We start from the raw sequence: 10,076 nt of genomic DNA on the forward strand, positions 1-10,076 counted from the left end.
CTCCTCACTATGGTTGTGTACCTGCTACTTGCAGCTCTCTGCTGTCTGTCTGTCTGTTCCAGGTGTTTACTGATGGTGTAACTCCTTGGAGTATCTCCAGAGGCTGCAGCACCCTGTGTTTGATAAGGGAGCTTAATGGGCTTGACAGCATCAAAGCGTTTTCATGGTAAAATGATTATAGCTTAATTTTCTGAAAGTGGATTTTCTGTTTCTTTTCTCATTGTCCCTCTTGAAGCAAACTTGAGCTATTAAAATGTGTTCTCTGGCAGCAAGCAGGAGGGGGAAACAAGGATGTCAAGGTGCTTTGAAAGAACTACCCAATATACCACCGCCTTTTCTGACTGTGGAATAGTTTAGAAAGCAGAATTATTTGACTTCTCTGATTCACTCTAAAAATATATCTCCCTGCAGATATGGTTTGGCTAGGGAAACAGGCCCAACAGTGTGTATACTCGCTGTTTTGCTCTCTGCCCGCATGTGTGATACTACCTTTTCCAAAGAATACAGTAGTACTCATGTTCTTAAATAATCACCCAGAGAACCTTTACCAGTGGTGATCTGACTGACGCATGGAGGACGCCAGATTGTCTGTGGGTGAATAGTGGCACTCTCACCACCAAAGCTTAGAAAATAATGAGATTTGTTATTGTTTGTAGTGTTGGGGTTTTGGGTTGGGTTGCTTTTTTTTTTTTTTTGCATTTCCCCACTGGGAAATATATTTTGGACCTGTCCCAATCCACACGTGACTTCTGTACATTTTCTGATGTCAGTTGTATCAGTTCTTCTCTGATTTAGTGGTGCAGCTTATACTGGATTTCCAGACCAAACAAGCAGTAGTGTTAAAAGCATGTTTTGATGTGATTGCATCTACCTAGCAGCCCCTTGCTATTGAGTATTACAAGTAATAGAAAGAGAACTGTACTCCCAGGCGACCTGATAATGTAGAAAACACTTGGCCTGGGATTTCTCCCTGCAAAGCCCGGCTGCGTTCGCCTGTGCAGAAGCGGGATTCAGCAGGGAGTGGGGGGAGCAGGCGGGAGCTGATGCTGAGTAATGAAGAACAATTTCGTGGCGCAAGGGGCTGGGAGCGATAGTGCCGTGTTTCCTGTCCCTGTAGCTGCACTGACGTGATGGTTTGCGTGCGGCGCTGTGACCTCGCTCAACAAACTCATCCAGATGGAAAATAACCCTTCAAAAAATCAAGATTTTCACAACTTACTGACCTGGGGTTGTGCCAGCACAGTTACACGCCGTAGCATGTTAAGAGTGAGAGGGCACAACTACCTGGAGCATCACTGCCCCAAACTCTTGAACCGTGGTCTGGAGGGGAGGGTTTGCAGGAGTGACTGCAATAAAATTCCCTGATGTACTTGGACTTGCCTGATACTTAGCAAATATTACACTCCTAATGTGCTGCAGTGTACAGAAAACTTTGGCGGTTAGTTTTTACTCACTTGCGAAACTCCGTGTTTAGGAATCTCTCTTTCTGGAGGTGTCTCACAGTTCCTAAAAATGTAGAAAGCTCATTGCGTGAAGTATGCTTGCCACTGCACTCTGGTTTCAAGAGCAGCAGGCAGGAGAGAGGGCAACAAAAAAGGCACAGCCTTGTACTCAAATAAGAGAAATTATTAAAAATACTATGAGGAAGAGAAGTACCTATCTCGTTCTTAAATACCATGTCTTAGAAATCTCGCCCTGCCTCACTCGCTCTGCTGCACGATCTGGTGATTTCATTTATAGGATAATTAAGGGATTTACCTTTTAAAGGTCTTGGGTTTGTTTTCAAATCTAACCACTCCAGCAGTTAGGCATGAGCCAAAGGATTTACAAGCAGCAAACAGCCTACGTGAGCAGCATTTACTGGAGGGAGGGAGAGAGAGGGGCTTTCCCTCCCCTGCGTGCTGTGGGAGGCAGGAGCTGGGGGCTCGGGGCAGGCTGGGGGACAGCTTTGGACTAAGGGTGTCCTGCCTATGTGGCAGGAGATCTGCGTTAAAGAACTGTCCATATCTGTCCTCTGATGCATGAGGAGCACACATGTCAAGAAACAATAGAAATTAGAAAATCAGAGTGCGTGGGTTAACCAGATGGTTTTTATCAGCAAAAATGAACCTGCTTTTTCCCCTCTCTTTCTCTTCCAGAAGCCCTTCAGAGACCGGTAGTGTCAGACTTTGAGCCCCAGGGTCTGAGCGAAGCAGCTCGCTGGAACTCCAAGGAAAACCTTCTGTCCTGTCCTAGTGAAAATGACCCCCATCTCTTTGTTGCACTGTACGATTTTGTGGCGAGTGGGGACAACACACTCAGCATAACTAAAGGTAAGGTCACTGGGCAGAATGGTACTGGGAGTGTGTGAGAAGGCGTAAAAAGAAAAGTCACTGTGGGATAACTGAGTTATACACTAAACCCTATGGAATTTTTTTTTGTGTGGGAATTCTTCTTAAACACAAATATTTCACAAAGTCATAACCTTTTAAAAGGTTAAAACTGTCTGAAGTTTTTGCATTGGGCGAGAAACTGTTTGCCAGAAGTAAGGTCTCCATTAGGAACAAGAATTTGAACTGAGAAGTTAAACTAAGCTGATTTTAGAGGCTGGCCTCTGTCATTTTCATAGTTCTCCAAAACACAGTCCCTGTATGAAAAACAACTGTACAGATATAGTGTTTTCTTACTCAATCCTTCTGTTCCTTACGTGTACTGCAAGTCACATGTGCTTACCTTGCTAATTAAAATTATTTTTTTATTGTTTATCCACTCCTGTTCGCTCCTAGCCCCATCAAGTCAACTCAGTTCAATAAAATTTCCTGGATTAATTTTTTAAGCTCAAGCAGTATCAAAGTCGGTGCAGAACTGCACAAAAGCCTAAAAAACTCCTGAAGCATGCATGTGAATTTATTTGCTTTGAGGGATCCACTCAAGCTTAAAGAAACACACATGCTTCCTTTCAGTCAGGTATCTATTCTTATAGGAGATTATTTAATGAACTGTTAGCCAGAAAGAACCTATCTTTATCCTCAGCTCCCAGGTTTACCGTGTCTAAATACATTTTCTTCTTGCGCTAAGGTGAAAAGCTCCGAGTCCTGGGCTACAATCATAATGGGGAATGGTGCGAGGCCCAAACGAAGAATGGACAAGGCTGGGTGCCCAGCAACTACATCACCCCAGTGAATAGTTTGGAGAAGCATTCCTGGTATCACGGACCAGTGTCACGTAACGCTGCTGAGTACCTTCTGAGTAGCGGTATCAACGGCAGCTTTCTTGTGCGAGAGAGCGAGAGCAGTCCAGGACAGAGATCCATTTCACTGCGATACGAAGGAAGGGTGTACCACTACAGAATAAACACTGCATCTGATGGAAAGGTAGGCTGCAGGCTATCCAAACCATGACAGAAAACCATGCCAGTATACTTCATTCACTGACTGTACAAGGTCAAGTAGTAGCAATTGAATTAGGCAGTTCTGAACCCCCAGCACAATGTTCATCATCCGTGGTAACAATAAACTGTGAGATTCCGAGGTGGCTGTGACAAAACAGTTTTAGTTTTTAAGTCGAGTTCTGGTGAGGTGTAATACAGCTCAGTAGTGAAACACTTTAAGGTAGGAGATACTAGAGTTACATCAGAGCTGAATGTAATAGATATCATTAATAAGAGATCCTGAGAATGAATTCTTGTCCCCTGTGTTCAAAAGATAATCTCTGACTGCCAAATCAGAAAAGTCAGCGCCTGTTGCTGATAAGCCCGTAAATATTAGGGACAGAATGCTTTTTGAGCTATTCTGCAGTATTTTTAACTACTGTTTTGATTTCTCTACAGTATTTCATCGTGATCGTTGGAGACGGGTAGGCACTTTCACTTTTATATGGGCCCAGTCTCTAGTTTCTTCATTTGTGTTTTTTTTTTCCTAGATAGTTGTGTGCTGTAGCAGTGTTGCAATGACACGTGATTTGTGGATGCTGCAGAGAAATGTTAGCATAAAAGCGTAGTTTTCCACAGATTTTTGTGTGAATTTCATGGAAACGTTTCTACTGGCATTGGATTTCAGAAAATCTTGTGTTTAATGAATCTATTTTAAGCAGTGTCTCTTTAGGTCCTGTGCAGATGTTGAAGTGTGGGTCTGGAGCATGGCTGCTGAGGCTCTTCTTGCCAGTGTCTAGTAGATGACAGATTCTGTGCCATTAAAGTACTTCAAAAGAAAAAAAAAAATTAAAAACATCGAGTATAGTAGTGGCCCACCATGGCCAATTTTCTTTTGTTCTGCAAGAGCTTTATTCTTCTTACAGCAAGGTTGACAGCAAAATCTTTAGTATGAAAACATAGGGAACCAGTACATAGTGTTTCCTATTTATCAGGCTCATCACTCTAAAACCTTTAATAAGGTAAACAGCTTTTATTCAGTAATGAAGTACTTTTTGTCTGCTTTAGCAAACAGACTGTAATTGAGACAATTCTGACCATGTTATTTAAGGCAATGAATTTGCAAGTTGTGGCACTTTGATTCTTCCTTTTTCCTCCTGTGTAGACACACTCTGTGGTCAAGATCGACACTGTGAAATGCTGACATGCAGCATACTTGAAGGACTACATGGCAATCTGGAATATTATTCTTCCTCTCGTCTCTGTAGTTGGTATTCCTTCTATTCACATTGATGCTGGCAGATGAGCAATGTTCACATGTGAACATTTTGAACCCAGGCCTTGTTCAATTGGTGTAAATAAGCATGTGTCCATGATGTGATAGCACATGTTCTCCATTTTAGCTGTAAAAGGGTTTGGCATATGAAGGCTTTCCTCCCAGCAGAGCTGTCTTTATCCCCAAAAACAGTTCTGCAGAGCTACAGTAATCCATTCAGGTCTGTATTAACCAGGTTAACTGTTCATTTTCCACAAAGTTGCTTGAATTGGTGTTTTTGAGAAAAGGTGCAGGTCAGCACAATTCACTAAAACAGATCTGCAGCTGATGGTGGTTGGAAATAGAAAATTGAGAAGAGGCAGTGACCGAGAGCTGTGGCTCCCAGACTTGGCTGTTCGTGCAGGGGCGAGCGAAGAGGTAGCCACAGCCCTCCTCGTTGCCATGCTGAGGGCCAGCATCCCTGCAGAAGGGGCAGTTTGCCACGTTCATGCATCAGGCACTGCAGTTTGCAGCCTGGTGTGTTAAACCACATTGGTTCCAATTTGTGTTAATGAGCCGGGCAGTGAATTGTGACAGCTTAGTGGCAGACGTGCTCTGCTGCTGGGCTGGGGGATGCCACGCTTTTCCAGCACCTTGTTCCTAGCTGTTACGGAGAAACTGCTAATATCCCTGCTTTTCCCTCTGCAAAATGGAGGCTGCTGGAGCAGGTTCCCCACTCCACGCTGCTTGTGTCATACTCTGTTACCCCGCCGAGCATGGCTCTGCCAAAGGAAAGCTCTTACCTTCAGCTCCCTGAGCACCTGGGGCCTTCCCAGCCTTGCTGTATCATTAGTCAGCCTGTCTGGGGAATTTAATATCTGTAAGTGCTGCAGTAAGGATGAATGACTTTGGTGGGATCATATCCTGTGACCGAGAGAACATGCTATCAGGAAAAAAAAGGTATTAGAGAAACTGCTGCTTGGTGCAGAGGTGTGCCAGGCATCAGACAGCCCTACCCAGGCGTTTTCCTGGGGAGAACTGAAGGGTCTAGGAAGAAGATCAGAGCAGGGGGCAGTGTCTTAATTTTAGCGCCGTTCATACTGAATGCATTGGGGTTCAGCCACTTTAGAAAAAAATATATATTCCTCGGGGAATTTTTTCTTTATTTCCCAGTTTAATGGATCATATTCTTCTGAACCACCTTTTAATGTTTTGGGGTTTTTGGGGGGTTTTGTGTGGTTTTGGTGTTTTGGGTTTGTTTTTTTGTTTTTTTTTTTTAAAGGCAGGCATTAAAAGTGACTTTGCTTGATTTGACTGGCATGGTGCAGCTAGTCACCTGGTAAACCACTTCCGTGGTACAGAGGACTTGGTTTTCCTTACTTGATAGTACTTGTGGCAAAGCCTCCTGTTGAGTAACCCAACTGAATAAACAGCATTGTCTAGCCAGTTCTTCAGATCCTGCTATCCTCAGCATTAAGGACACAGGACGCGGGTCCTGCTTGAGTCTCTTGGAGCCTCCAGTGGCTGAACTGGATGCAGGCTCACTCCTTTATCGTGGACCTTCATGAATTTTTTCGTTGAATGCTCAGTTTTGTCTGCTGACTGGGGAGGGCGAATCCCATCATGTTAAGGATATGTTGGAGGTTAGCATGGGCCAGTTTAACCACCCTTGTAAATTATACTAGCCAGGAAAGAGAGATGTGATCTGGTGGCAGAAGCTGCAGATGTGCGGCTGACTTGTACAAGCAGAACCACTTGGAACAGGACTGGTGTTACAGTTTGACTGACAGTATACAAAAATTGCCCAAATAACGTGATGACAACATAGCTGGGAAGCAAACTGTCTGAGTCCCTGTGTAACCTCGTGTGCTGCAGAAACTCTGAATCTGCTACCTCTGTATGAGTACAGTTAGCAGCACCAGATGGTTTTCGTGGGGGAAATTATCCAGCAAGCAGCTTGATAAGGCTTGGTAATCGGAGGTTGCAGTGAATAGTCAGAGTGTGTATGTGGCTTGCTGGGCTGCATTGGCAGCATGCTGTTCATAGCTGCTCCTTGCTTCATCTTCTTGTGATACATGCTTCAAATTCCAGATGAAGATTTAAACACAGCATAACTCTGATTTCCAGTAGTACTGATGGGAAGTAAGGCCTTCAGGAGTCAGTGCTGAGATTAGAAAAACTCTGCCTACAGAATGAGCTCATTTAGTTGGTGAATGTGGGGTTTTTAATGTAAATGGAAAGCTTCATGTATGTTAAGGCATGGAGTGTTGTCCTGTGGCCTGGACAGGGTGATCCTGAGTTCTGTTCCCCATCCTGCTATGGGTTTCCTGTGAAACCTTTGGCCACTTACTTAACTTCTTTGTCCATCTGTAACAAGATCATGTAATCTGTCACAAAAAATACAGATATCTCTAATGCTCATAAGATTTTGAGATCATGAGATATAAACCATTATAAAAGCATGGGCAGCTTCCTTCTCTATACTTCTCTAATACTTCCAAGTGATTCTGGAGCTCAGCGTGATTTTCTGTGTCCATACTTTTATATTTTAATCTTTAGTATAACATGTAAACTGCTTGTGCCACCGCTTGTACTAGGAGTTGTTCCCAAACAGGTATGGCTTCTTTTAAATTGTGGTTGTACTGGCTGATGCTTGGTGGTCCAAGCCATACAGCTGTAAAAGCCTCTCTTATATTGTCACTTTTCTGTTCTCAAAACATCTGCTTTTAAGGTAAGTTTGCCTCTTTGACCGTGAAAGGTGGTTTGCGTTTTGGTTTTTTTTTTTTAATCATAGTGTTGAAATGAGATTTGGACCAGTTACTTTACCAAAAGAATATCTGACTCATTTTGGTAGAGAGTTGAGAACATGCTCCCCAGGAGGATGCCTTTATTTTCTAGAGATAAAAGTTCCTTCGCAGTTTTTTTTTTAATCAGCAAATGTAGCAAAAGAAAAGTGATGGGGAAGTAGATTTCTCCAGCCCAGGGCGTAAAACCCTGCCCTCTGAACGCCCCTGTGCATCCCAAAGTGGATGTGTTGTCACCAGCGTAGTTAATGGTGTGGTTTTAGCTCAAATGGCTTACGAACAGGTTGGCCACTGTGCATCTTCTGCTCCCCCAAGCCCAGGTGCTATTGCCACCGGAGGAAATGCCGTTTTAACCAGGGTTTATGATTTCCCAACACTGGAAAGGTAGGTTTCTACAGCATAGTTGGCTTTTTTGGTTGACAAATGCTGTATAACATTCACTTCCCAGAAACCTTACAGGGGCATTGTTCTGTTACAAAAGCCGTAGCTTGAAAGCCAACGGCCACCCTGTACCTTGCAGTAGTCTGACCTGTCTGTGACTGATCTATGGGGTTATTCACATCTGTATTTGTTTTCCCCTTTCTGGGTTACACTGTGTGCCTGAGCTGAGCATTTTACCTTTCTGCGGCTCGTTCAAATACGTCCATGGCATACATAGATTGGCGTTTTTTGCCAATTCTGACCATAATAGTTACTATACTTAACATAAGCATGCGGCTTATTCTCATAAACTTAAGCAGGGATTTGGGCAAGCAGGGTGCTGAGGCAGAGAGGCACTTTTGTCTATCACTCTGACTTCCTTGGATGATATTTTCCTGCTGCTCTTTTCACTCACCTTTTCTTTTATGTAGTGCCTGTGCTTTCATAAGCTTCAGAATATTTGGTCTTCTCCAATGCCTCTTGTTCTTGTTTTGGGTTTGTGTAGTAAACAGATGCCTGCAAAGGAGGAGCATCCATATGGGAATTGCCAGTCTCCAGTCCAAAGGCTTTATTCAAGTTTGAGGGTGGTTTTGTCCTTCCCTGCAAACATTTTTTTTCTTTTTTCTCTCTTGGAAATGTATCTCCCTTTTTTGTTGGGGATATTCACTTACTGCTGGAGCTTCACAGGTGCATTTTCTTTTTCCATCCAAAAATTCTGTCTAGGTGGAAGAAGCAGAATTTGACCCTAAGTCTGGGATTTTTGGATGCCTGGCAGCCCCATACACTTCCTGGCCTCCTGAAATCCCAGACAGATGGCCACTGCACATGGACAAAGTGTTGACTGCATATCCAGCAAGTCAGAAGCATTTGGGAAGTTTGATCATAGCTATTGGCGTGTAACGTGCACAGTAGGACCAGTGCATCACACTCATTTCGCGGTGCATGGCCTGGACAGAAATCTGAGTGGGTAACATGGTGCTGCTCTTCGTGTGAGGTTGTCCCTTGCCAGTCCTTGGTCCTTTGTGAGAAATGGAGCTCTTCCATCTCCAGTGTGCTGCGTCCAGCATAGGCTGGACTATGATCCAAAGTATGCTTTGATACAAAGATTTTTCCCCTCTCCTTCAGGTGTTATCAGCATCATTTTTTTTAAAAAAATTAAATTTCTAGCTCTTGTCACCTTGCCTAGCAGAAGACTGGGCTTGTATGTGAAAACTGGAAATACAAAGCTCTGATGGTAGGGAGTCACTTGTCCATTATCTTTAGTAGGCTTTTAGGCTTAAAATGGATCTTCTGTATAAATGATAAAAAGGTAACAAATAGGGGTTATCATGCCTCACAGCAGGTTTTCATTCGGTGGTAATGATTTTACTTCTGTGTTATTGATCGGTGCCCATCACAGGAACGGAGCAGACCAGCTGCCTAACTTCATGCAAAATACTATGCAGAAGCTTAGGCCAAAAGCAAGGAAGCCGCCAGTTTGCTAGTGACACTTCAAGGAGAATTTAGGCAGGTGAAAATGTCATAACCCAAGTAGTAATAATGGAATCAAGACACTGAGGTTGACAACTCCCTACACTCTAGGAAATGTCCCACAGTCATTACTGACCAGCCTTTTGAAAAAAGACATTTCAAGCAACAGCATGCCTATCTAATGCTATTTGCAGTCATTCCTTCCATATTGTTCCAGCAAAGTGCATGTATTTTCTCCTGAATCCGTGCATTTCCCGTGTAAGTGTTGATTGTCCTCAGCTCCAAGAGCTATTTGCAGAACTTGTGGAGCTCAGAGTACCACAGCTTGAGTAGAAGCAATGCAACATTTTGCTTTCACAATTTTATAAGGTAGTTTCTACGTGTGAATGCTCCGATGTGCATTATGTGAATGAGCTTTCTCTTTCTCTTTGGTTCCTAGCTGTATGTCTCTTCAGAGAGCCGCTTCAACACCTTAGCAGAGTTGGTCCATCATCATTCAACCGTCGCAGATGGGCTCATCACCACTTTGCACTACCCGGCGCCCAAACGCAATAAGCCCACTATTTATGGCGTGTCTCCGAACTACGACAAATGGGAGATAGAGCGAACTGACATCACGATGAAACACAAGCTTGGTGGAGGGCAGTATGGAGAGGTGTATGAAGGAGTCTGGAAGAAGTACAACCTTACAGTGGCTGTGAAGACTCTAAAGGTAGGACTCAAGTCTCGGAGCATTCCCATTCATCTCCATTCAGCCAGAAGAGAGTTTAGGCTGGCT

General features: G+C 43.7%; 1 protein-coding gene across 5 annotated transcripts in view; it reads left to right on the plus strand.

The window, feature by feature from the left end:
* ABL1 (ABL proto-oncogene 1, non-receptor tyrosine kinase) overlaps positions 1-10,076 on the plus strand; it is an 81,320-nt gene that overhangs the window by 56,797 nt on the left and 14,447 nt on the right. For 3 of the 5 annotated variants that reach the window (XM_009696527.1, XM_009696530.1, XM_009696529.1), the window contains exons 2-4: positions 2,139-2,312; positions 3,058-3,353; positions 9,738-10,010. In XM_009696527.1, coding sequence (XP_009694829.1) covers positions 2,139-2,312; positions 3,058-3,353; positions 9,738-10,010 — 743 coding nt within the window. The remainder of the gene's footprint in view (positions 1-2,138; positions 2,313-3,057; positions 3,354-9,737; positions 10,011-10,076) is intronic. The other 2 variants (XM_009696531.1, XM_009696532.1) reach the window with 1 other exon arrangement.

Source organism: Cariama cristata, unplaced genomic scaffold (genome assembly GCF_000690535.1).
Source record: "Cariama cristata isolate BGI_N322 unplaced genomic scaffold, ASM69053v1 scaffold18693, whole genome shotgun sequence".
NCBI lineage: Eukaryota > Metazoa > Chordata > Aves > Cariamiformes > Cariamidae > Cariama > Cariama cristata.